The 27556-nt window shown below is 43.3% G+C and overlaps 2 protein-coding genes and 1 long non-coding RNA gene across 20 annotated transcripts in view; 1 reads left to right on the forward strand and 2 right to left on the reverse strand.

The window, feature by feature from the left end:
* Vmn2r29 (vomeronasal 2, receptor 29) overlaps window positions 1-9698 on the reverse strand; it is a 65294-nt gene extending 55596 nt beyond the window's left edge. The window contains exons 1-2 of the transcript NR_003555.1: window positions 9506-9698; window positions 704-742 (exon numbers count right to left, since the gene is read on the reverse strand). The gene's annotated coding sequence lies outside the window, so the exon portion shown is untranslated. The remainder of the gene's footprint in view (window positions 1-703; window positions 743-9505) is intronic.
* Window positions 9699-13717: 4019 nt separating this feature from the next.
* The window catches only part of Clcn4 (chloride channel, voltage-sensitive 4), an 18608-nt gene continuing 4769 nt past the window's right edge, over window positions 13718-27556 (reverse strand). For 7 of the 18 annotated variants that reach the window (XM_006539502.4, XM_030242049.1, XM_030242053.1 and 4 more), the window contains 10 exons: window positions 27379-27478; window positions 26405-26592; window positions 26142-26264; window positions 25324-25530; window positions 24447-24527; window positions 22820-23365; window positions 21808-21994; window positions 20284-20682; window positions 19055-19271; window positions 13718-15683 (listed from right to left, as the gene is read on the reverse strand). In XM_006539502.4, the coding sequence (XP_006539565.1) occupies window positions 15593-15683; window positions 19055-19271; window positions 20284-20682; window positions 21808-21994; window positions 22820-23365; window positions 24447-24527; window positions 25324-25530; window positions 26142-26264; window positions 26405-26592; window positions 27379-27478 (2139 nt within the window). In that variant the 3' untranslated portion in view covers window positions 13718-15592. Of the gene's footprint in view, window positions 15684-19050; window positions 19272-20283; window positions 20683-21807; window positions 21995-22819; window positions 23366-24446; window positions 24528-25323; window positions 25531-26141; window positions 26265-26404; window positions 26593-27378; window positions 27479-27556 lie in introns of those variants that run through there. The other 11 variants (XM_030242052.1, XM_030242055.1, XM_030242051.1 and 8 more) reach the window with 5 other exon arrangements.
* Window positions 26589-27556, forward strand: part of Gm45631 — a 1496-nt gene continuing 528 nt past the window's right edge. The window contains exon 1 of the long non-coding RNA XR_003946718.1: window positions 26589-26741. This is a non-coding gene — a long non-coding RNA (predicted gene 45631). The remainder of the gene's footprint in view (window positions 26742-27556) is intronic.

Consider the following 27556-nt stretch of genomic DNA (forward strand, 5'->3'; position numbering starts at 1 on the left):
CTAGCCCACCCCCAGTGACACACCTCCTCAAACAAGGCTATATATCATTATTATCTCCAAAGTGTTCCACCAATAAGGAACAAGTATGCAAGTCTATGACTGTTTGGAGGGTGAGTTCATTGAAACCATCACAGCTGGAGTCAATCCAAGCGAGAAGAATGTCCCTCCTTTCAATCTGAGAATTCACATGGACTCCTTCCAATCAGACACTAACATGGATTCCTCCCAATCATCTGTTTCACACAGACTACATTTGGGGCACTGTTGTCCACTCTGTCCCTGGCACAAAGGCCAGGAAGCCATGTGTCCATGACCTCAGGACACACACTTCAGTCTTCACAGTGAGCTTCCATTCAATCTCAGTATGCAGACTTAGCCCACAGCTGTTGTGCTACTACAATTCCTACCTTCCACTAAAGCCAGCTGATCTCATGCATGCCTGAGCATTTCTAAAATCAGGCCTGGTCTAATGTCATCACTGGAGCTTTAAGACCTTTGAATCTTCAGCCAATAGTTACCATAAAGGGAAGCCTGTCCATGTAATCCCTGCTGTGGACGTGGGGACCTTTCATTCTGAGCATGTGCTAGGGAAATCCAAAGGAAGGACAGAGACAATTCCAGCACAGAGTCCCAGGACACCACAGTCCCAGAGGTCACTTATGTGTTAAGTCAGGAGTGTGATTCCTGGGCACCCTCCACTTACCTTTTCCTGGTTGGCAGGTTTCACTGAATACTGGGAAACCTGTAGAAAAACAAGGTTGTGAGTAATAAGCAAGAGTGTTGGTATTCCAAAATTTCACCCAAGTCCCCTCTCATACATGCTGTCAGGTACCCACTGGGCTCCATCCTTTAATGGTGTCTCTTACTGGGTGACCTTGGACAAAGATTCAATCTCTTCTGTTTGTTACCTGAGGATAAAATTTACTATTTTATTGCCGTGAAGAGACACCATGGCCAAGGTATTCTTACAATTAAAAGAAAGCATTTAACTGGGTGCTAGCTAACAGTTTCAGATTGTTCATCTAGGATTAGCTTGGTGGGGAGAAGAGAGGCTTGGGACCAGGGCAATACCTGAAGACTTTACATTCTGATCTACAGGCAGTAGCCACACACACACACACACACACACACACACACACACACACACACACGCACTGGATTAGGTGTCGGCTTCTGAAACCTCAAAGTTCACTCCCAGCCACGATGTTTCTTCATCAATATCTCACCTCCTAATCCTTCCAATTCTTCTCAAACAGTTCCACACCCTGGGGACTGAGCATTGAAATATCTAAGCCTATGGGAACTGTTCTCATTAAAACTAACATACCTTCCTATTCCAAAAAGAGACTCATTGGTCTGGAGAGATCACCCTCTTTTGGTGTTTTTGAAGATAGCAACTGTGTACTCATATACATAAAATAAATAAATCTTTAAAAAAACAAACAAAAGAGAATCACAGTCTCAAACTCAGTCCTATGTGTGAAGTATTTGGTACAGGCTCTTCCTGAGCACATGACTAATGCTTCTTTCAAAAGTTTCACAAATGGGTACATATGATTTCAAAATGTTGTTTTGTCTACCCACATTGAATTAAGACTTTGGAATTAGCCTTTATACAACATTTGCAAGGCAGAAGCAGGCAGACTTTTGTGCATCTGAGGCCAACACGATGTATATAGGCCAGCTAGAGTCATGGAGAGTGTCAATGGGGAGAGGGAGGATAGCTAATAACAAGGCAGACTACTCAAATGCTGAATGCAATCACACAATGGTAAAATCTTTCAGTAGTACTTAAAATTAGTAATATTAATTTTAATTACTAATATATCTTCGTAATATTATTTAAAAAATAAAATTTATTTTTCATTTAATTTTCCCCCACAGCTACACTTAGCTCAGCAGCACATCCTGATGCCTGAGTTTTTAAAATTCACTGGAAAGGTAGGTGTGGTTGGCTTCGATTAGGGCGCTTCCACCATGAACCAGAGTTCAGTTGGCAGCCCTTACCCAAAGGAGACCCTAACCCTCAAGAACGCAAATCTCTGTGAATTCGAGGCCAGTGTCGTGTAAACAGTGAGTTTGAGCCAAGATTAAAAATAAATAAATAAAGTAAAAATATAACAAAGTGTCCTTTTTCTCATCAATTGGGAGTTAGAGATAGAAGGATCTCTTTGAGTTTGAAGATAGTGTGGTACATAGAGAGACAGGACAGCCATGACTACATAGAGAGACACAGTCTGAGGTAGAGGTAGGGGGAGCGGGAGGGGGAGGGGAGAGGGAGAGGGGCAAAGTGAGAGGGGAGAGGGAGGGAGTGCATGAGCTCACAAGGCCCCCTGTGGGGGGCAGCAGTGGAGGAAAGTACAGAGAGGGTTGGAAATGGGCATACTGAGAGAATAAAATAACTCCATCCAAGATTTTAACACCACCATCACCCACCCTACTGTCACGCCCCCTTAGCCAGCAAGGAAGATGCCACACGGTGGGATTCTTCTCAACAGCCTTTATTGCAGGAATGCCTAGATGCCGCTACAGAGACCCCGGGAACCCTGGGAGGACTGCTTATATGAACCACAGCACAGGAGAAGCCTCTGTGTCCCCCTGGGATTTGTCAGTCTGCCGGCACCTAATTTGCATGCACCCGCTCCAGAAGGGTTGGTGCCAGATTTGGGCTAGCGCCTGAGCAGTGGTGTTGTTTACCACAAAGGACACTGGAAACCGGCGCCATCTTAGAGTTGGCTTCCTACATCGTTCTCTTTTTGTTTAATAAAATGAGGCTGGTCTAGGCCTGGGCAAATATGTCTTAGGTCGATCCTCTAATATCACTGCCTTACCAGTCATAGGGTTATCCTATCACTTCCAGGCCCCTTGTCTTAGGTTGGTCTGTGCACGAAAAAAGGTGCCCGTCTCTGGATACCATGAATCTGTGTGACTACAACTGCCAAATGACCTAGGGCAAACTCTTACTTTTTTAAAGAGACCAGCCAAATAGTGGGAGATGTGCCATCTTCAATTGCCAACAAAGTTTGGTAGACCACTGCTTTATGCTGAGCATGCTCTCTTTTTAGTTGACACAATAGCCAGATGCAGAAGACACACCCCATGAGGACCAATGCTCCCCAGGCCAACATTCCTGCCCACTCCTTAAAAAGAGAGAAGGCATTGGTGATCCAGGAGGTGAAGTCTCCCAGGGTAACAGGGTCGAGTCAAGTGCCATTGAGTTTGGCAATCTGGAGGAGCAACTTTCTGGACAGCTGCTCTGCCTTGGCTGACCAATTTCCTTTAAGATAAGGAATTTTCGTGTCAGACTTTCTGGTACCCAAATCGGATATTCTTTATCCTGTGGAAAAACACAAAAAGCTCCCCTAAATTTCAAAATAACGGGATCTGGGCCATGCCATTTACCACTTAAGACATCCTTCCATTTTACATCATGCTGAACTATAGGTGAAATCATGGCATGTCTGTCTGCAGCCGAGCGACCATGATCATTGAAAATTAAAAAAATTGACTCGAGCCCCGGGCTTCCTTGCCAGCGGAGTTGCCTGACACGCGCAAGGGCCCACACAGGATTCCCCACGGGATCCTAAGACCTCTGGTGAGTGGAACACAGCGCCAGCCCCAATCCAATCGCACGGAACCTGAGACTGCGGTACATAGGGAAGCAGACTACCCGGGCCTGACCCGGGGCAAAAGCCCCTACTGCTCCATTCGAGCCCCGGGCTTCCTTGCCAGCGGAGTTGCCCGACACCAGCAAGGGCCCACACAGGATTCCCCACGGGATCCTAAGACCTCTAGTGAGTGGAACACAACTTCTGCCAGGAGTCCGGTTCGAACACCAGATATCTGGGTACCTTCCCTGCAAGAAGAGAGCTTGCCTGCAGAGAATACTCTACCCACTGAAACTAAGGAGAGTGCTACCCTCCCAGGTCTGCTTATCGAGGCTAACAGAGTCACCTGAAGAACAAGCTCTTAACAGAGACAACTATAACAGCTAGCTTCAGAGATTACCAGATGGCGAAAGGCAAACGTAAGAATCCTACTAACAGAAATCAAGACCACTCACCATCATCAGAACGCAGCACTCCCACCCCACCTAGTCCTGGGCACCCCAACACACCCGAAAATCTAGACCCAGATTTCAAAACATTTCTCATGATGATGCTAGAGGACATCAAGAAGGACTTTAAAGTCACTTAAAGAATTACAGGAGAGCACTGCTAAAGAGTTACGGCCCTTAAAGAAAAGCAGGAAAACACAGCCAAACAGGTAGAAGTCCTTAAAGAAAAACAGGAAAACACATCCAAACAGGTAATGGAAATGAACAAAACCATACTAGAACTAAAAAGGGAAGTAGACACAGTAAAGAAATCCCACAGCGAGGCAACGCTGGAGATAGAAACCCTAGGAAAGAGATCTGGAACCATAGACGCCAGCATCAGCAACAGAATACAAGAAATGGAAGCGAGAATCTCAGGTGCAGAAGATTCCATAGAGAACATCGACACAACAGTCAAAGAAAATACAAAATGCAAAAGGATCCTAACTCAAAACATTCAGGAAATCCAGGACACAATGAGAAGACCAAACCTACAGATAATAGGAATTGATGAGAATGAAGATTTTCAACTTAAAGGGCCAGCTAATGTCTTCAACAAAATAATTGAAGAAAACTTCCCAAACATAAAGAAAGAGATGCCCATGATCATACAAGAAGCCTACAGAATACCAAATAGACTGGACCAGAAAAGAAATTCCTCCCGACACATAATAATCAGAACAACAAATGCACTAAATAAAGATAGAATATTAAAAGCCATAAGGGAGAAAGGTCAAGTAACATATAAAGGAAGGCGTATCAGAATTACACCAGATTTTTCACCAGAGACTATGAAAGCCAGAAAGAAGAGCCTGGACAGATGTTATACAGACACTAAGAGAACACAAATGCCAGCCCAGGCTAATATACCCAGCCAAACTCTCAATTAACATAGATGGAGAAACCAAAGTATTCCACGACAAAACCAAATTCACACATTATCTCTCCACGAATCCAGCCCTTCAAAGGATAATAACAGAAAAGAAGCAATACAAGGATGGAAATCACGCCCTAGAACAAGCAAGAAAGTAATCCCTCAACAAACCAAAAAGAAGACTGCCACAAGAACAGAATGCCAACTCTAACAACAAAAATAAAAGGAAGCAACAATTACTTTTCCTTAATATCTCTTAATATCAATGGACTCAATTCCCCAATAAAAAGACATAGACTAACAGACTGGCTACACAAACAGGACCCAACACTCTGCTGCTTACAGGAAACCCATCTCAGAGAACAAGACAGACACTTCCTCAGAGTGAAAGGCTGGAAAACAATTTTCCAAGCAACTGGTCTGAAGAAACAAGCTGGAGTAGCCATTCTAATATCTGATAAGATTGACTTCCAACCCAAAGTTATCAAAAAAGACAAGGAGGGACACGTCATACTCATCAAAGGTAAAATCCTCCAAGAGGAACTCTCAATTCTGAATATCTATGCTCCAAATGCAAGGGCAGCCACATTCATTAAAGAAACTTTAGTAAAGCTCAAAGAACACATTGCACCTCACACAATAATAGTGGGAGACTTCAACACACCACTTTCATCAATGGACAGATCGTGGAAACAGAAACTAAACAGGGACACAGTGAAACTAACAGAAGTGATGAAACAAATGGATCTGACAGATATCTACAGAACATTTTATCCTAAAACCAAAGGATATAACTTCTTCTCAGCACCTCACGGGACCTTCTCCAAAATTGACCATATAATTGGTCACAAAAGATACAAAAATATTGAAATTGTCCCATGTATCCTATCAGACCACCATGGGCTAAGACTGATCTTCAATAACAACATAAATAATGGAAAGCCAACATTCACGTGGAAACTGAACAACACTCTTCTCAATGATACCTTGGTCAAGGAAGGAATAAAGAAAGAAATTAAAGACTTTTTAGAGTTTAATGAAAATGAAGCCACAACATATCCAAACATATGGGACATAATGAAAGCATTTCTAAGAGGGAAACTCATAGCTCTGAGTGCCTCCAAGAAGAAACGGGAGAGAGCACACATTAGCAGCTTGACAACACATCTAAAAGCTCTAGAAAAAAGGAAGCAAATTCACCCAAGAGGAGTAGACGGCAGGAAATAATCAAACTCAGGGGTGAAATCAACCAAGTGGAAACAAGAAGAACTATTCAAAGAATTAACCAAACGAGGAGTTGGTTCTTTGAGAAAATCAAGAAGATAGATAAACCCTTAGCTAGACTCACTAAAGGGCACAGGGACAAAATCCTAATTAACAAAATCAGAAATGAAAAGGGGGACATAACAACAGATCCTGAAGAAATCCAAAACACCATCAGATCCTTCTACAAAAGGTTATACTCAACAAAACTGGAAAACCTGGACGAAATGGACAAATTTCTGGACAGATACCAGGTACCAAAGTTGAATCAGGATCAAGTTGACCATCTAAACAGTCCCATACAACCTAAAGAAATAGAAGCAGTTATTAACAGTCTCCCAGCCAAAAAAAGCCCAGGACCAGACGGGTTTAGTGCAGAGTTCTATCAGACCTTCAAAGAAGATCTAATTCCAGTTCTGTACAAACTATTTCACAAGATAGAAGTAGAAGGTACTCTACCCAACTCATTTTATGAAGCCACTATTACTCTGATACCTAAACCACAGAGAGACCCAACAAAGATAGAGAACTTCAGACCAATTTCTCTTATGAATATCGATGCAAAAATCCTCAATCCAAGAACACATTAAAGCAATCATCCATCCTGACCAAGTAGGTTTTATTCCAGGGATGCAGGGATGGTTTAATATACGAAAATCCATCAATGTAATCCACTATATAAACAAACTCAAAGACAAAAACCACATGATCATCTCGTTAGATGCAGAAAAAGCATTTGACAAGATCCAACACCCATTCATGATAAAAGTGTTGGAAAGATCAGGAATTCAAGGCCCATAACTAAACATGATAAAAGCAATCTACAGCAAACCAGTAGCCAACATCAAAGTAAATGGTGAGAAGCTGGAAGCAATCCCACTAAAATCAGGGACTAGACAAGGCTGCCCACTTTCTCCCTACCTTTTCAACATAGTACTTGAAGTATTAGCCAGAGCAATTCGACAACAAAAGGAGATCAAGGGGATACAAATTGGAAAAGAGGAAGTCAAAATATCACTTTTTGCAGATGATATGATAGTATATATAAGTGACCCTAAAAATTCTACCAGAGAACTCCTAAACCTGATAAACAGCTTCGGTGAAGTAGCTGGATATAAAATAAACTCAAACAAGTCAATGGCCTTTCTCTATACAAAGAATAAACAGGCTGAGAAAGAAATTAGGGAAACAACACCCTTCTCAATAGTCACAAATGATATAAAATACTTTGGCGTGACTCTAACTAAGGAAGTGAAAGATCTGTATGATAAAAACTTCAAATCTCTGAAGAAAGAAATTAAAGAAGATCTCAGAAGATGGAAAGATCTCCCATTCTCATGGATTGGCAGGATCAACATTGTAAAAATGGCTATTTTGCCAAAAGCAATCTACAGATTCAATGCAATCCCCATCAAAATTCCAACTCAATTCTTCAACGAATTAGAAGGAGCAATTTGCAAATTCATCTGGAATAACAAAAAACCTAGGATAGCAAAAACTCTTCTCAAGGATAAAAGAACTTCTGGTGGAATCACCATGCCTGACCTAAAGCTTTACTACAGAGCAATTGTGATAAAAACTGCATGGTACTGGTATAGAGACAGACAAGTAGACCAATGGAATAGAATTGAAGACCCAGAAATGAACCCACACACCTATGGTCACTTGATCTTCGACAAGGGAGTTAAAACCATCCAGTGGAAGAAAGACAGCATTTTCAACAATTGGTGCTGGCACAACTGGTTGTTATCGTGTAGAAGAATGCGAATCGATCCATACTTATCTCCTTGTACTAAGGTCAAATCTAAGTGGATCAAGGAACTCCACATAAAACCAGAGACACTGAAACTTATAGAGGAGAAAGTGGGAAAAAGCCTTGAAGATATGGGCACAGGGGAAAAATTCCTGAACAGAACAGCAATGGCTTGTACTGTAAGATTGAGAATTGACAAATGGGACCTCATGAAACTGCAAAGTTTCTGCAAGGCAAAAGACACAGTCAATAAGACAAAGAGACCACAAACAGATTGGGAAAGGATCTTTACCTATCCTAAATCAGATAGGGGACTAATATCCAACATATATAAAGAACTCAAGAAGGTGGACTTCAGAAAATCGAACAACCCCATTAAAAAATGGGGCTCAGAACTGAACAAAGAATTCTCACCTGAGGAATACCGAATGGCAGAGAAGCACCTGAAAAAATGTTCAACATCCTTAATCATCAGGGAAATGCAAATCAAAACAACCCTGAGATTCCACCTCACACCAGTCAGAATGGCTAAGATCAAAAATTCAGGTGACAGCAGATGCTGGCGAGGATGTGCAGAAAGAGGAACACTCCTCCATTGTTGGTGGGAGTGCAGGCTTGTACAACCACTCTGGAAATCAGTCTGGCGGTTCCTCAGGAAATTGGACATAGTACTACCGGAGGATCCAGCAATACCTCTCCTGGGCATATATCCAGAAGATGTTCCAACTGGTAAGAAGGACACATGCTCCACTATGTTCATAGCAGCCTTATTTATAATAGCCAGAAACTGGAAAGAACCCAGATGCCCCTCAACAGAGGAATGGATACAGAAAATGTGGTACATTTACACAATGGAGTACTACTCAGCTATTAAAAAGAATGAATTTATGAAATTCCTAGGCAAATGGATGGACCTGGAGGGCATCATCCTGAGTGAGGTAACCCAATCACAAAAGAACTCACACAATATGTACTCACTGATAAGTGGATATTAGCCCAAAACCTAGGATTCCCAAGATATAAGGTAGAAGAAGGAAGGAGAAGGGAGGGAGGCAGGGGGAGAACCAGGATAGGGGGACAGACTGACGCAGAGACCCGAGCTGCGCGGGCCATGGCAGAGGCCAGGCAGGCCGGGATGGAAGCAAACAGGGAAGCTTGGAGAGAGACAGACAGACAGACCCAGGGGCGACGAGGCACACAGGGAAGCCGGGACGGGGCCTCGCGGTCGGAAGCGGACTCGGGCTTGGTCCCCGGGGAGAAGGAACGAGGGAGAAGGAGGGAGAAGGAAGGAGAAGGAAGGAGAAGGAAGGAGAAGGGAGAACCGGGGGCTGCGGGACTCGTGGAAGCCGGGATGGGTCCCTCGATGGCGGACGCCGACGCCAGGCAGCCCCGGGTGGAAGGGAGGAGGAGGAGGAGGAGAGAGAGACTTAGAGTCAGACAGAGGGACAGAGAGAGAGACTTAGACACAGAGACAGAGAGACAGAGAGAGGCTCTGTCCCTGCACTCCTACAGGTACAACCTGGAGCAGCGGACGCGGACCTGAACCCCCGTCTGCCCGGGGACGCCGCCGCCACGGCCACACCGCTCGTCTGGAACCACGGCTGGCCTTCGGGTCCCAGATCCGTCCCCACGAGGCAGAGAACCGGGGGTGCACTTGCGCGTTTTTCGCCACCGGGTGGCCCCGGAGATCGGCGCTGGGCCCTAGACGCACTACAGCTCCCATGAGCGCCTGGGCCCGACTTCCTGTCCAAAATGGAGGCACTTCCTGTATCTCACAAAGTACAACCTCCCGGGGATTGACCGATGGAAAACGCGACCGCCTCGCGGGGTCGGATCCACCAGCCTGGCCGGCTTCCCCTCACCCTGGCCGGGATGAAGCAGGCACATCCGACCCCTTGGAGGAAGTTTTTTCCGGCGTGCTCTCTGTCGCCACCTGGTGGTGACAGAGAAGAATGCGGTCATCGTGACCGTTCGATTTTCCTTTTTTCAAATGACACTTGTTTTTGGTTTTTGATACTTTTTAAAAGAATCTACGTGCACATTCATTTTTCTTTTATTATCATTGATGGCTCACCACTCTTTGCATATGTGTGAACCCAGAATATGTCAACCTATATATACATTAAAGTGGTTTCAATTTTAAGATTGTAATCAATTTATAAAGGGTGGTTAAAGCTACTGTCACAACTTGACCACACTGTAGAAAGTCCAAATATAAGGTATTTTCTTAGTATAAGAAATGAAGTAAGACATTATAGTATATTCCCATTAATACTAGCACAAAGTAAGCAAATGCAAGAGGAGCATCATATGTTTGGGTTAGCCCGACTTACATAAGGAGCACCAGGCAAGTCTGAGATACAAAGTAAGACTGCATCAACAAACCAAAAACACTCTACTCTTAATTTTATGTTACTGGATATGTAAAATAAAACATAAACTTCTGACCAAATATACATACCATCCCCTCTTCCAAATTTCTATCATTTTCAACTTATACAGAGTGTCAGAGCGTCAGTATCTTAGGGTCTGTGTCTGTATGTCCTCTCTCTCTCTCTCTCTCTCTCTCTCTCTCCCTCTCTCTCTCTCTCTGTGTGTGTGTGTGTAAATGTATATGTGTGGTATATGTACTTGTTTGTGCACTTATATGTCAAGGTCAGAGGTCAACTTATGAGTCTGCGTGCATTGTTAACTACCTTTTTTATTTTTACACACCCTTTCATTGAGCCTAGAACTCATTGATTCAGCTAGACTGGACTAGAGCCAATGAGCTTCAAGCAACACTCTTATTTTCTGATCCATGTACCTCCTAGTGCAGGTGTTGCAGATATGCAATACCACACACAGCTTTTATGACAGTGTTGGAGATACCAACTCACAATTGCACAGCAAGCACTTTACCTACTGCATCAGGGACACAGTTCCCAGAGTTGTTCTTATAGGGTTATCCGAACTCTACAAACCAAGGGAGCATTGTTTACAGAGACTAGGATGTAAATAGGGCTCCTTTGATACTGTACCCTATGAACATTCACAGCAACTTAACCTTTCACTCTTTTATTAGACATTTAATAACAGTCTAGCATTTCGTGTTCTCTTAGCAAAGTGAATTTTTCTACAGACAGGATGTGAAATTTTCTTTGAAAAAAATCCATCACCAGGTAAGCAGAAAAATATTTGTTCACTCCATCTCCATCACACTGAAAAAGGAGGCAGGAGAGAGTGCTCGGAAAGGAAGCCACAGCAGCCTCTCCTCAGAATTATGGAGCCTGTGTAAAGTGACAATGCACACAAAGGAAGAAAGCATGTTGCCATTTAACTGCAGCATAATGAAGTCAGGTCATGCTGTACTACCCAGTAGTTAATATGAAGAAAGCTGCATGTGTTCAAGGGTAGCCATGTTGGCTCCATATAGTGAACATATTAGGCTATTTCTGACCACACTGGGCTTTAAGCAGTCTAGGAAATATGGTAACTTTCTGGAGTTAGTTTCCTCATCTGTCACATTAAGAGGGTGAGTAAATATTGTTCCCTCCCCTTTGTGTCACAGGAACATCTACAAGAGGGAGGAAAGCAGACAGAACGCCCTATGAAAGCATGTTAAATAACAACTGGAGAGTGGATGCTTGAATATGGATAAAGCCAGGAACAACTGTGACTATAACTCAAGCTGCTTGGGACTCCTTGATTTTGGCTGTGTGTGTGTGTGTGTGTGTGTGTGTGCATGCGAGCAATCCTCCTGTTTCAGGTTCCTGTGGGTTAGGATTACCAAACATATACCAGCACACTTAGCAAAATCTATGTTTACAATGACTTACAATTCAGTAAAATTGAACTGAAGCTGTTTCATGGAACAAAAATGGTGCTCAGCCCAATCTGCCAAGCTGAGTTTCTGTCTCGGCATCAATCAGCCTGTACTGCTATAACAAAATGCCACAGATGTGGTGGTTGAATTAAAGTGTAAGAGCAAGGAATCAGCAAGGCAAGTTTCTGTAAGGTTTATCTCCTAGGATGAAAGACAGATGGGCACTACTATGATCCTGCTGTGTCTTTAGATGGCCTCCTCTCTGTATAGATACTTTTTGGGTTCTTCCAATTTTTTAAGGACATTAGTCCTGCTGAGATAAGGATCTACCCAAATAACTCCATTTAACTTTATGGCTCATGCCATAAAGGTGCATGTCCTACCCTCAACCGCCATAACTTTAGGGTTGGGGCTTCACCATAGGAATTTAATGGGAACCAATTCAGTCTTTACCAGGATTCCAACTGTCTGTGTTGGGCAGCAATGATAAAGCAATTTTCTCTGAATGCTTCACTTTCCACATCACGTGAAATTCTAAAGCTTGTACAATGTGTAGACCTGAATTAAGTGAACTTAGTGTTTTCTCCATATATTGGTCCAATGTTCAAACAACCTGAAGGAAACAAATATTGTCAGTGTTCTTGAAATGAAATGCTAGCTTCTGTCAGGAAGCCATCCGAAGACTTTGGTCCTGGAAAGAGGGAGGAACATTACTGGGTAAAGATGTGTATTTCACCCTCATCTCCCAGTTCGTATCAGACCACCAAGTGAATGGGATACAGAGAATGTCCTCAGAGTTCAAAACTAGGGGCTTTCATCAAAGTGTCAAAGAGCAGGGCAGTGCGTTTCCCTTGGGAGCTTATTCAATGGCAAATAAGTCCTTGAGAGAGGAGCTCCCTGGGAAAAAGGCAGTCTCCACAGCACACTCCCCATTCTTGCTCTTAACCTGCCAGTCTAAGCACAGCTTTGATCCTCAACCCCACATTAGAGGATCATCTTGCAAATGAAAAGAAGCCTGACACATTTCAGTCCAGTCACACTTTGAATAATTTCATTGAGTTCTGAGCACCTCCAAGGTACACTGTAGGAGAAAGACACAGTGCTTTCACTTCCCCCTTGGTAACTTTGGCCCAGAGTAAACTTATCCCCTTTTCTTCCTCCATGGACTCTGCTAGATTAAAAGGGAAGTATGTGGTTTTGCTGTCCTTTGGCTATGCTTCTCCTGCCATGCATTGTTTTTTAAGCTATTTCACACACACACACACACACACACACACACACACACACACACGGGATTTGAGGTCTTGTGGATTATAGAAGGCCAGGCTGTGACTAATACTCTCCTTCCATTACAGAGCAACTCTGAGGGGAGCCACCTGGACCAAAGAAGGGGACCACATGAAGTAATCTTTCACACTTAGAATTTACAGTTCAGGAGAACCCAGCTTCACTTACAAATGTTCCATCCAAAACCTACTAACAACCCTAAAATTAGGATCTACTACTTAATAGTTCCATGCTGCGAATGAGACAATGAACCAAGGCTTAAAATCTCCTCTATTACCTGGATATTTTCACACTGATGTGTCTATTTAGTGCTATTTCAGAGGGAGTAAATTAGTTACAGAAACAAATACTTGAAACTATAATTTTCCACAGTTGTCAGCATGGTCTGACTTAAAATGTTTGCTTTCCGGAATATATAATTCTTGTAACAATGAGAAGATTCACAGACCCCTCCTGTAGTTAGGGTTGTATTTAAAATTAAGATTCTGACTAGGCGTGAGAAGTGGACTCAGCTTACAAATGAGGTTTCTCTCAAATGTGACACAATGGATAAGACACCAAGCAGTTATAAGAATGCTTGGAGGGGTGTTTGGAAGGGTTATCAAGCATGAGAGAGTAAAAAAGACACCAAAGACAATGGCAGGGACATGATGTTGGAATTTAATATGACAGATACCAATCCCACTTCCCTATCCACAGAATCGAAATTCCATCCAGAAAGTAATGTGTTATAATGTATAGCTAAAACAATTTTCCTTCCTGTATTTACAGACATCTAGGCGAATGGGGCATATAACAGATTTCCAGCCAATGGTTGTATGCTGCGCATCTCTGGGAAAGATATACACATTCATCTTCGTACTCGCCTCTCCCCCTCCTTCCCTCACAGAAAGTAGACATCGCACCTGGCATCTGGGCAACAATTTTACAACTATGAGGCAGTAAGCCAGAGGACAGAGAATAAGAAGAGGGAAAATGAAATACCAGAAGAATTTGGAACCCTGGCAATAGTGTAGAGACAGTCCTGGACTGGCCATGTCCCAGGTTTCTTAGGTGCACTGTCAGGATCTATTACATACAGTCAAGTGCACATACGTGATTCAACGATACCCAATGACAGTAAGATTGAAAAGGAGGAGGATGACTCAGTGAAAAGTGAGGGGCAAAGATGAAGTGAAATGGCAAGTGACACAAATCTTACACAGATCATGCGATGGGCCTGAAACACTAATTCCTTCCTGAAGAAAAGACAGATGTGCAGAATTTAAAGAATAAAATTGCCATTAAGTTCAAACACAAAGAGACCCAGTGCTTCAATTGGCTGTATAAAATGTGACTCTGTCCCGCGCTGTGATTGCTAGTTTGAAAGTCCATGCTTAGGCGTTAAAACTGGACATTTTATATCCTACAGGGAAGAGAATGGAACAGATTTAGAATCAATTTACTATTTCTCTTGTAATCCATTTGGAGGAGTTCCCACTGAGAACTCATATGCCTCACTCTCATCATGGCTCTATCTGGAAGACCTGAGAAGAAAGTTAAGTAGAAACACTGGATAGCTGGTTTTAAGTATTGCACATGCTACTTAGAAACAAAACCACACTACAGCAATCTAGGAGCACACGGGCAATAATCCATGGGAAGTGCTGGACTAATCAATACGTCAAATGCACAAGTAACCATATAAATAAGTGAAATTGATGCTTTGGGCTTGCAAATCAGTGATGACGCAAGTGTCCCCTCAAAGTAAAAATGTGTCCCCTTTTATAAGAGAAATGTCCACATAGAACTACATGGTTCATAGTCCAAACATTTAGTCCAGTCTTGAAGTCTTCTGTCGAGAAGTCTTTCACTTCATGCTCATTATGGTGGGCACTACTGAATCTGGTGCAGACTGATAAAGAAACATAACAACAGGCTTGAGAACAAAGGCAAGAAATGAGATGGCCATGAGTAGACCACCTATTAGGGCCTGCTTGTAGCTTTCACTGCATCCAACTTTAATTTTCTTTTCTCTGAATGCAATATCTTCAATATGATTCCGTAACATCATAGCAAAATTTTAGGAACCAATATCTAACAGTAGCATGCGAATACCCCTTTGTCTTTTGGACTCAAAGCTTCATGTGTACTCCAAAATTACGAATATCAACCTTGAGTAAATGTGCCAATGTTTCCTGTGTTCCATGTCTTTGTATAATTCATGTCATTTACACCCTCCCACATACCCCAAAAGCAGTTAATAAATTTATTAAGAAACACAGCTTTGAACTCATAAGAGGTTAAAGCTATAAAATGACTACTAGTTTATGGTTTTTGCCTTTTAAAAAAGTTTCACCCTTTTCCCCCTCGTTTCAAATTCAAATAAGGCTTTCTTTTTTTTTCTTTTTTTCTTTTCTTTTCTTTTTCTGCCTTCAGTGCAAGTTTTTTCATTAGGATCATAATGTATCACTTGGTTATTTCTTTAAAAATGATATAATTATTGATCTTCTCAAAATAATGCCCATCTTATTGCTAATTAAACATGATGGATTCAGGGTCCTGGTTTGCCATCTGGGCCATGTGTCTCAGAACATCCTTTTTTGTGATGATCCCAAGAAGTCTCCTGGAGTAAAAACAAAACAGAAAAAAGAAGTTAGCCTAACCGAAGGTACAGGCAATGTTTCCTAGCTTCCTGAATAGTTAAACAATATAGAGTAAGCTCCAGCCAATTGCCCATGTAATAGGTAGCTCTCTCAGGTCTTCTGTGCAATTCTCTTCTGTTCCCCTCTCTTCACCTGGTATCTTGAGATGGGAGAAGCAGGGAAGGTCTTTGATGTATAGAAGACTGATTTATATCCCACTAGATCCAAAGACATAGGTCCTTCAATGACTCGTGAAGAGCCTGTACTTACATAAGATCTCTCTCTCTCTCTCTCTCTCTCTCTCTCTCTCTCTCTCTCTCTTTCTCTCTCTCTTTCCTTGCTTGTATGTTTTGAGACAGAGTTTCCCTATACAACCTATATTTGGAACTTGTAGTTCAGGTTAGACTCAAACTTTTGGTCTTCCTGCCTCAATATCCCAAGTGCTAGGAGTGTGTGTGTGTGTGTGTGTGTGTATCATTATCCCTAGCATCAAAAAGATTTCATTGCATTAGGCCACTGAGATTGCAAGCTTGTTTGTTACATAGGCAATCTATGAAACTACAGTGACTGATACAATGGTTTCAATTTTAAGATTGTAATCAATTTATAAAGGGTGGTTAAAGCTACTGTCACAACTTGACCACACTGTAGAAAGTCCAAATATAAGGTATTTTCTTAGTATAAGAAATGAAGTCAGACATTATAGTATATTCCCATTAATACTAGCACAAAGTGAGCAAATGCAAGAGGAGCATCATATGTCTGGGTTAGCCCGACTTACATAAGCAGCACCAGGCAAGTCTGAGATACAAAGTAAGACTGCATCAACAAACCCAAAATACTCTACTCTTAATTTTATGTTACTGGATATGTAAAATAAAACATAAACTTCTGACCAAATATACATACCATCCCCTCTTCCAAATTTCTATCATTTTCAACTTATACAGAGTGTCAGAGCGTCAGTTTCTTAGGGTCTGTGTCTGTATGTCCTCTCTCTCTCTCTCTCTCTCTCTCTGTGTGTGTGTGTGTGTGTGTGTGTAAATGTATATGTGTGGTATATGTACTTGTTTGTGCACTTATATGTCAAGGTCAGAGGTCAACTTATGAGTCTGCGTGCATTGTTAACTACCTTTTTTATTTTTACACACCCTTTCATTGAGCCTAGAACTCATTGATTCAGCTAGACTGGACTAGAGCCAATGAGCTTCAAGCAACACTCTTATTTTCTGATCCATGTACCTCCTAGTGCAGGTGTTGCAGATATGCAATACCACACACAGCTTTTCTGACAGTGTTGGAGATACCAACTCACAATTGCACAGCAAGCACTTTACCTACTGCATCAGGGACACAGTTCCCAGAGTTGTTCTTATAGGGTTATCCGAACTGTACAAACCAAGGGAGCATTGTTTACAGAGACTAGGATGTAAATAGGGCTCCTTTGATGATACTGTACCCCTATGAGCATTCACACCAACTTAACCTTTCACTCTTTTATTAGACATTTAATAACACTCTAGCATTTCGTGTTCTCTTAGCAAAGTGAATTTTTCTCAGAGTGCGACCCCCAGGAGCTTGTTAAAAACTCACTTTCTCAGACCTTACCCAAGACCTCAGAGCCCAGTCTGGAGTGGAAAACAGAAAATGGGTTTCACCTGGGGGTTTATCCTCTAGTGAGGGCATTCTAATGTATTTTCAAGTGTGAGAAAGTAAAGACTACCTCTACATTTCATGGGCAGTTGTGATCTATAGCCTCAGTTAGAATGAAGGAGAAACCTGTCCCACCAGTTAGGAGTTGTGCAGGTCAATGTGTACACTGAAAGCTTGTAGAATCTGTAGTCCTATGAAGCCAAATGAGTAAGATTCCTCACTTAGAAACTATAGTCAACCCAGGATCCTTCTACTATGACACTAGTGTGACACTTTTAAGCCAAATTTGTGGGTTTGTTGCAGGAAATGTGTTGTACAGTGTAGGACTTTTAGCAACACCGTCATCCCCTATCTACTATGCAACTATACCGCCACTTCCTTGGCTTGTGGCATCTAAAACTGTCCCCAGATCCAACAGAATGAAAACACCCTTGTTGAGGACTAATAGACACTGTCGTGTGTTGACTCTAGAATAGCAGATGCTGTTAAGACAGGTCAGCTTGAATTCTACAGAGGCCTGAACTGGGTTGGATATCAACATCGCTTACATCAGCCTCTGACATAGGGAGCACAGTGGATAGATGTCTATGGCTTCTAGCACCTCTCTCTATCCAATGTTTTGAGGATACGGAACGTGGGCCATCTCCTTGAACCTGAAGAATGGCCAGCAACCCAGGCATTATCATAGCAACTTGATATTCGTGTTGTTGATTTCCTGGCCTGTGACAACGCAAAGCAAAAGTTTCAGAGATAATGCCGTTAGACTATCAAATTCCTCAGTATACTGTTTCTGTTTGTGTAAAAAGGTGTTTTTTTTAATATACACTGTTGTATGAGGCAACTGTCTGAGAATAACAGAGATGTGGCATTTACTTTTGGGTAATAATATCCATGATAAAGTAGGTGAGCAAAGAAAAGTTGTTCTCAGCTAAACTCAACACATGCACACACACACACACACACATAGACACACACACACACACACTGGTCATCCACCAACATGCTGTCCTCATGTAAGAGTCAGGAGCCACACTCCTCCAGCTTGCTGTGATGAAGTCCCATTTTCTCCCTTTACTCCTTGACAGTCACTTTAGAGCAACAGCTCTTCAGATGTTCACCTTACAGCCAATGTGAGTTTTTCTGAGGGAAAATAAACTATTTATTGCCATATCTGTATATTTCTCAAAGATTCAGCCAGTGTAAAATATACACACTTTTGTGTGTTTTAGGTTCCCATCCTTTAAAAATGGTGTGTCATCGATGAAGGTTTTGAGTATTGTGCACCCAAGTCTATTTTCCCCATAACTTCCTTTAGCTGCTCCTTTTGGCATACTACTATGATTTTGAGTGACATTTATGGCATGGAATAGCAGAACTAACTACACCTTCTCCCTAAGCCAAGTGTCACACGGCAGAAGAAAGGAGTTGTTCTTTAACTGCTCCCTTTGCCTTAACCTTCAGACTGAAGCCAGGCTGTAGTTTAGCCTAGAAGCCTCTCCCTCTTCCCAGGCTACTGGTCCCTACCTCTGCTCAAAGTTCTCGAGCCTCTTGTAGATTTCTTTCTCAATACATCCAACTGAGTTTAGTGGTAGCATCTGTCCAGGACTAGTCCAACCCAATGGATCATGACTTCCTTAAGGGCAGACGCATTAAAGCTGGCCGCACTATGTACTCAATCTTCCCTTGTCTGGATACTCACCCACTCCGTGTCACCAGGCATTGTCGGAGCCCCAGTTTCCGGAAAATGTCCACCACCGTCTCCATGGGGGTGTGATCTGTGACCGTGAAAGGGCTCAGGTTCAAAATGCGCCTCAGCTTCAGTGGATGTGGGCTGTTGGCAGGCAGCTCAGGAGGCTCCTCTGTGAAGTACATGATGGAATTGCTCACAATGCCCTCTTGCCTCTGCCTGGCATTTTCTAGAAGAGTGAGAAAAAATGATAAAGCCGCATACCAAAGCTTTGTATTTCGCTACCCCCACTTGCCCACATGCAGCATCTCAGAATCTCAAAAAGGAGTTTGGAGGGCAAAAGGCACAGTCATAACAAGCACTTTAGCCAAACATCTATGGATCTGGCATCCCCCTCACATGCTCTGAGAGGCCCTGCTGTGACCAGAAAGTTCACTGCCAGAACTATCTAATCTACCTCAGGGTAACTCTTGAGTTGAAATCTTAACTCTTTGCAATTGTGATCAGAAACATGGTGTGACTGGGAAGCTCAGAAAGAATATAGAGTCTCAAAACCCAGTGAGCCAGTTAAATCAGAATTTGTATCTTAGCCTGATCCTAGATGACAAATCTGCTGAAATCAGTGCTTGGAAATCTCTGGTTTTTACTTTTTCGTCATAAATTTTGTTTTTGAGAATTAAATATATGGGTACAGTGTATTTGTATCATTTCCACGCCTCCTTCTCCCGTTCCAACCTTTCCTATGTTTCCTCTCATATCACCTAAATCTCATATTCTCTTCTACAGTTATTATACATATGCATATACATACTAAGCTCTCGTCTACAGTTATTATACATATGCATATACATACTAAGCTCTCGTCTACAGTTATTATACATATGCATATACATACTAAGCTCTCGTCTACAGTTATTATACATATGCATATACATACTAAGCTCTCGTCTACAGTTATTATACATATGCATATACATACTAAGCTCTCGTCTATAGTTATTATACATATGCATATACATACTAAGCACATACAACCTACTGAATCCATTTTGTTGCCCATATGTACACAGGCTAAGGACTGAGCACTTAGACTTAGACATGTTGGGGGCCTATCAAGGAAGTCCTCAACTCAAGGAACTCCCTGGAACTCATGTGTTGATTCTATGGAAAAAAACAAAAAATAAAACAAAACTACCATCTGTCTCTGAGGAAAATGTGAAAGCCTCCTTGTTCATACTCACTTATAGCCAAGATTAGCTCCCGCCTCTGGGCAAACCCGATGAGACGCTCCGAGTCTCTGGAGACGAGCACAGGAAAGCCGTTGTAGTCTGTCTCCTTGATGAGAGTCTCCACGTCCTCCACAGTCATGCTGTCCTGGGTTAGTACCGATAATGGCGGTTCTCCCCTCCGGGGCCGCATCACATCAGTGGCCAGCGTACGGTGGGTGAACTCATCCTTCACATCAAGAAATGGGTACCCATTCAGATGGATGTGGGCTTCATAAATCCCTTCTTTCCCAAAGGCATCAGCCACCCACTTGCTGGTGACAGCAGCTGCCATCAGGGGTACAATATACTCCAGACCTCCAGTCAGTTCAAACATAATGACCACTAGAGACACTGTCATCCTAGTCACCCCACCTAGAACAGAAAAGGACAATGAGATTTAAAAGCCCAGCCCTAGTCCCCATGAACGTGTGATCTGCGGAAACAAACAGACAGATCATAATTTCATCCCCAGCAGAATCTCTAACGAGAACTTTCGGTACTTCTCATACTTGTTCCAAAGAGGCAGTCCCATGTAACGACTGGGCTCAGACTCTGTTCAACCCAGCTTTGCATCAGGGACCTGTGCATTGCCTAACGGAGTTCTACTCCAACGAGGAACACGGGTTATATATTCACCCAGACCCGTTGCCTGGCTTTTGGATGAGTGAATTCTACCAGACTATCCAGACTTCTGACGGCACAAGCAACTCAGAAGCCAAAGAGTTGTAGAAATTTGAAAGAATGTCAGACTGAACAGGGACCCAGCTTTCCCTAGGCATTCAAGGGCAATTCCAACAAAATGTTACTCTAATCAATCAGGGTTTCTTAACCTTAGTACTCAAGATACAAGATATCTATCATCAAGGAAGTCCTATGTCATGAGCTAAGGAGCCTCTGTGCCCTCTACACACGCTACACAAGTGGCACTTGTATTTATGATAAGGAAAAGTATCTCCAATACCACTTGTTACAAAGCCATATTCTAGATCAGTGCTTCTAGAACTTCCTAAAGCTGTGACCCTCTAATGCAGTTCCTCGTGTTCTGGTGATCCCCAACCACAAAGTTATTTGATTGCTACTTCATAACTGTAATTTTGACACTGTCATAAATTGTGATGTAAATATCTGTGTGTGTGTTCCCATGGTCTAAGGCAACCCTTGTGGTTGTGATCCTCAGTTTGAAAAACAGTGTTCTAGATGGTACATCTGTAAGATCAGCCTGGGCTTTTGAATGGCTGGACAGAGGAGAGCCTTCTAAAACATGTGAAAGTGTGTGTGTGTGTGTGTGTGTGTGTGTGTGTGGGTGTGCGTGTGCGAGCGCTCGCGTATGTGTTGAACAAGGCATGAACTACCAAGATGTAGGGATTTACTTATTACCAGAGTATAGCCTATCCTTATCCCAAGCAAAGCCAATGCCCAAATTCCTCTCTTTCTTCTTGTCTGACCTCTAAGGTAGATCAGCACCCTGCCCTCCTCCTTCCCCACCTATGGCTGTACCTAGACAGGCTGCAGCTCCCACCATCGCATAAAGCCCTGGTGTGACACAGTCCGCTCCAGGCCTGCACCAGTTCCTGAAGATGATCCAGTCATGGTGATGGTAGGCCAGCTGCTCCACACCGATTCCCACCATCCGGCCTGCCATGGCTCCGACAGCCATACTGGGGATGAAGAGACCTGAGGGAATCTCGAAGGAGCACACAGAAAAGGGGCAGCCTGAGAAAAGGAGGCCCGGATCACCCAGGCCAAGGAAGAGTGAGAGCCTCCCACCCCCACAACATTTGCATTTATTTGGCTTAGGTTCTCACAGGAGACACAGCTCTTCAAAACAAGGAAGCTGGGGAAAGGTGAGACGAATGATTTGACCCACACAGTCGCTTAGGTAGTGGAGTCCACCGCGACTCATAAAGAACACAGTTTGACCCTTTCATTTCCTCTCCTTCCAAGGCCAGCCCCTTGGCCTGCTGCGCATGAAAGAATAAACTTCACTGCAGATGACATTCCAGGCCAGCATCTGCCACCTGAGCCTCCCAGCACTTTCTCACTCCCCTAGCTGCGTCATTCACGCCGGCTTTGAAAATTAAATGTCAAAGCCACAGCATGAGAACGGATTGGGGGTGGGGGTGGGGCTTCATCTGCTCCCAGGTAAAATAAACTGAGTGGACTGCATGTCAGGATAGCTGCCCTGGATCCTCCAAAAGCTTTTCAAAGACTTACTGCTCTCTCCAAAGGGTGATGGCTGGACACACCTATCAGGGGGAGAGGAGAAAAATATCCCCTTCCTGACTCAACTCAAAGTTTTCCAAGAAGCTTTCAGAATATTTTCCAGCGATCTCAAGGGCAGCAAGAAAGCAGACTGTGTGGTCTAATAGGTGTTGGTAGTGGTGAGCTTTCAAGAAAGGTTAACGTTTCTCGTCTTCAAATCATAATTTTATTGGGAGGATAATTAGCTGTCTCCCACTCCCCCCAAAAAAAAGTCATGCCCTCTTCCCCTTCTTTCTGCTTGACTTACCTTCATGCCAAAGGTAAATATAGTAATGACTATTTTGAAGATCAGTGCCAAGGCCAGCTGCCACATGGCTGTGTAAACTCCAACCCCAGCCGGCCGGTCCGGAATGTCATCCACAGGCCGAGTCATGTTGGGGTCGTTGATGTAGTCACAGAGCTGAGAAGACTCGAGAGCCCCACAATCGTTGAAGAGCTCAGAGATGAGCTCACTGGTGCTCTGGCGAGTGTAGGGATTGGGGTAGGCCACGATGGCGGTGACGGCTGTCACCGCAATAACCTCCAACACTGGGTACCTGCCCAGCCTGGTGGTCTTACGCCTCCTGCACCAAGCAATGTTGCAGCGTGTGAAGAGGGTTCCCCATAAACCCCCAAAGACTCCAAGCAGGATGAAAGGGAAGAGTTCAGCCATGTACCAGGGTGTATGATACTCCACATAAAAGAGAACCAGGCGGCTATTTCCAAAGGGGTTGATGGAGCGCAGTGTGAAGGCAGCCACCAGGGCTGCAAAGAATGACCTCCACAAGGTTTTCAAGGGAAAGTAGTAACTGACCTGGGACAGATAGATAGAAAATCACAGAATGAACAGAAAAAAGGACTGCTTAGAGCCTTTCCCTTGGCTTGGCTTAGCAGCTACCTGCTGGCACTTGAAATAAAAAACACAGTCTAAGACCAAGAGTATATTCCACTCGTGTTATCAGTTTAGGTTTCGTTGTCACCAAAAAGTCACCCGTGAAAAATAAAGTCTAAATATGAACTTGTAAACTGAGAGTACAACTTGGTGGTACAGTGTTTATCTAATAGTCATAAGATCCTGGGTTCACATCCTAGCACTAAAAGACTTAGTATAACAAAAGTTGGACAGCTTTAACCAAAATAGGTTGTGCTATGTTTTGAAGAGAAATGAAAGGCTTGGATATAGCTCAGAGGTATATGTTTAGTATGGTCCAGGACCTGAGCATAAATGAAAAAATTAGTATATGTACTCACAATACTGTCCATGTCTCAGAAGTCCTCCCAAACTCAATAATTCTTATTGTATGAACAACAGAATAGACTGAGGGCTAGAGAATTCCAGCTTACAAGTCAAGTCTGACCCAGAAAATATATCTGTATGGCAGCAGAATTTTTATGTTCATGAATGTTTAGATTAACAAATTTAACTACTTATAACCTGAAATATTCATTCAAAAAGTAGCATTTTCGTGACACATAAGAACTAAATAAAGGTGAAATTTCAAAGCCCATAAAGAAAGTTTTCAGCCATATAGCCATGTCTACACATGGAGATTGCTGCAAGTCTAGTCAAAAGGCTATGGCAAAATGTATGGCTAATGAAACCTACATAGTTATCTATCCTGATCTTTTCAGAGAAAAAAAAAGCCCAACCCCTGAAATGATCCCTTAATTTTCAAAACTAAGTTGGAAGCTAAATGGTTTGTGATCCCACACTAGAAAGATCTCCAAAAACTTTATATTGGCAATTTCGAAAATAGTACATGAGAGCACATTTAACAGCAGAAACCCTTTTCCCTAATTGACTCCAAGAAGCGTATTCAATACTTCTATGCTGTCAGCCATCCACGTATTTCTCGCTACTCCAAACCCTGAAAGCCCATTTTGGTCCCTCTCACCTCCTCTAGACTGAAGAGCACACCTCCTATCGGAGCACCAAAGGCCACAGAGACACCAGCAGCAGCTGCAGCTGAAAGCACCTGCAAATGGAGACATTAAAAGTGAGATAAGTGGATATTAGCCCAGAAACTTAGAATACCCAAGATACAAGATGCAATCTGCAAAACACATGAAACTCAAGAAAAACGAAGACCAAAATGTGGGACACTTTGCCCCTTCTTAGAATTGGGAACAAAACACCCATGGAAGGAGTTACAAAGTTTGGAGCTGAGACAAAAGGATGGACCATCTAGAGACTGCCATACCCGGGGATCCATCCCATAATCAGCCTCCAAACACTGACACCATTGCATACACTAGCAAGATTTTGCTGAAAGGACCCACATATAGCTGTCCCTTGTGAGACTATGCCGGGGCCTAGCAAACACAGAAGTGGATGCTCACAGTCAGCTATTGGATGGATCACATGGCCCCCAATGGAGGAGCTAGAGAAAGTACCCAAGGAGCTAAAGGGGTCTGCAATCCTATAGGTGGAACAACAATATGAACTAACCAGTACCCCGGAGCTCTTGACTCTAGCTGCATATGTATCAAAAGATGGCCTAGTCGGCCATCAGTGGAAAGAGAGGCCCATTGGACACGCAAACTTTATATGCCCCAGTACAGGGGAACACCAGGGCCAAGAAGTGGGAGTGAGTGGGTAGGGGAGTGGGGGGGAGGGTATGGGGGACTTTTGGGATAGCATTGGAAATGTAAATGAAGAAAATACCTAATTTTAAAAATGTGAGCCCTATGGACTTTATTGTGGATGGGATGAGGTAGAGACTCCGAGAAATGATGTCCCCTGTCAGTGGAGGTGGTAGGGAACTGGCTCACCTCACGCCTCTTGCCTTCATTCTTGCTATACTTGGAGAAAAGGCTGCTGAAGAAGTTGCCACAGCAACATGCCACATGCACCAGTGGGCCCTCTTTGCCAAGGCTCAGGCCAGAGGATACGACGAGCACGAGGGTGACAGTCTTGATTAGAAGAGTCCATTTCCCCAAGTATCCCCTGATGATAAAGCCACTCAAAATAGTCTTTATCTGCAACGGAAGACGGAGAGCGAAGAGGAATGAAGATGGAGAGTGAGGAGGAATGGTCCAGGGTTGGACAAGAAACTGCCATGGCTATGAACAAGACTCCCTAAGTCACAGGGATGGAAGGCTATTTCACTTCCTGATTCGACTAGAATTTTGTACCAGCAGAAGTTTGTATCTTATTGCAGTGGCCCTCTTATCTATCCGAGGAGACACAGACCTCCAGTGGACACGTGAAACCCAGAATATGTCAACCTATATATACATTAAAGTTTAATTTATAAATTAAACCCAGTAAGAGATGAATGCCAGTCATTAACAAAATAAAACAATTATAACAACTAAGACATTTTCTGCTTGTTTTCTTGTCCACCTAACATTAATCCCTTTTTTCATTTTAATTAGACACATAATTTTTTTTTTTTTTGCAATTTGGGGTGTACATTGGAATTACTGCTAGATTCAACTCACAGCTTGCCAACTTTGAGTCCTTAGTGAAGTAACTTAACTTGTTTATATTCTAGTTCCCTTAACGACTGAAGCGAACCTACAGGGTTTGTCTACCAGGCTTATGGTGGGGATAAGAGTAGGCGCACAGTACTTCACCCACGGCTTACCTCGGGTATGCCAGAGCCACAGGCATACGGTGCGAACACACGTACCAGGGAGACAGCCAGAAATGCAAACAGCAACGCCCATAGAATGTACATTAAGTAATTCAGAATGTAAGCGCTGGCGCCCTAGAGATCAGACACAAAACAAGGAAGAAGTGACGAGCCATAGCAAACTTCAACAGCGTCCCCAGGCCCACCATCTCCATCGGAGAAAGCGAAGCTGTGATAGGTTCCTCCCAGGCCTGCAAAAACAGATGACGACATACCTCTGACTGGCTCAGAAGAAGCTCTGACCACTTCTGCCACAGGGGACACTTGTCCCTGTCCTCAAAAGTGGTCTCGTTGGAGGTCCAACAGCACTGTTCATGGCTGTACCAGAATGCGGACAGACAGACCCCCTCCTTGAGGTCCGTCATCCAATCCACAGCGAGATCGATGACTCCAGCCAAGGTACCTGAGAAACAGATGAATTTACAGAGAACTGTCACAGGGAGAGGTGACAGGGTCTTCTCAAAACCGAGGACACACCCATGACATGACGTTGCTACTGAACCCGACAGTAGTTTAGGTTCTTCTGTAGCTAAACGTACAGATAATATTAAGGTGAGAATGATAGAATCATTCTAATATTGGCCACGATGATAAGTACACAACTCTGTAAACATGCTAAAACCCACTTAGCTGTACACTATCAATGGGTTAATCACTCAATATGTGTAATATAATTCAGCAAAGCTGTTTTACACACACACGCACACACACACACACACACATGCTCGCAGAACTGGTTGAGGAACAGGTTCAAGGAGAGGAAGATGTATCTTTTAGAGAAGTGATCAAATTTCAAGTGAAAAGTGACATTTAAACAAGATCTGATGACCGTCCCCAAAACCCATCATTTTTCAAGTGTTCGGTCACATTAGTCTTCGTCCAATCCATCTCCTTCGCCTACGCCCTTTGTGTTGTGAGCCATCTCTGCTTTGGTCTGTGGTGCAACAGTGCGCCCTTGTGGTAATCTCTGGTAAATTAGTTATTCAGAGGACGTGTGTGATTACTCTAGGAGAGGAACCCAAATGAAACCAAGGGAGCCCCCATCCAGGCAGTCGGGTATCTGCGCCCGTCCCACCATCGGAGCCGTGAGAAAATCGTACTAGTTTCTAGGTCTCCCTAGACTCTTCCACAGCTGCGTGGTTTCCCACGAGTATGGAGTTTGGGGGTGCACGGAGCACCACACACATACCTGCCAGCAGCCCAATGAGTAGCATCACCACCCATCCCGACCACGCGTCCAGCAGGCTCTTGATGAACTCCCAAATAGACTCCTTACTTTTGCTGGTGATCTGACAAGGAAGGACACAGAGCGATTGATCAGAACGCATCGTCCGGGTCACGCCTCGTCCTCTGAGACAGATCCCTCA

This window comes from Mus musculus, chromosome 7 (assembly GCF_000001635.26).
Source record: "Mus musculus strain C57BL/6J chromosome 7, GRCm38.p6 C57BL/6J".
Classification (NCBI taxonomy): domain Eukaryota; kingdom Metazoa; phylum Chordata; class Mammalia; order Rodentia; family Muridae; genus Mus; species Mus musculus.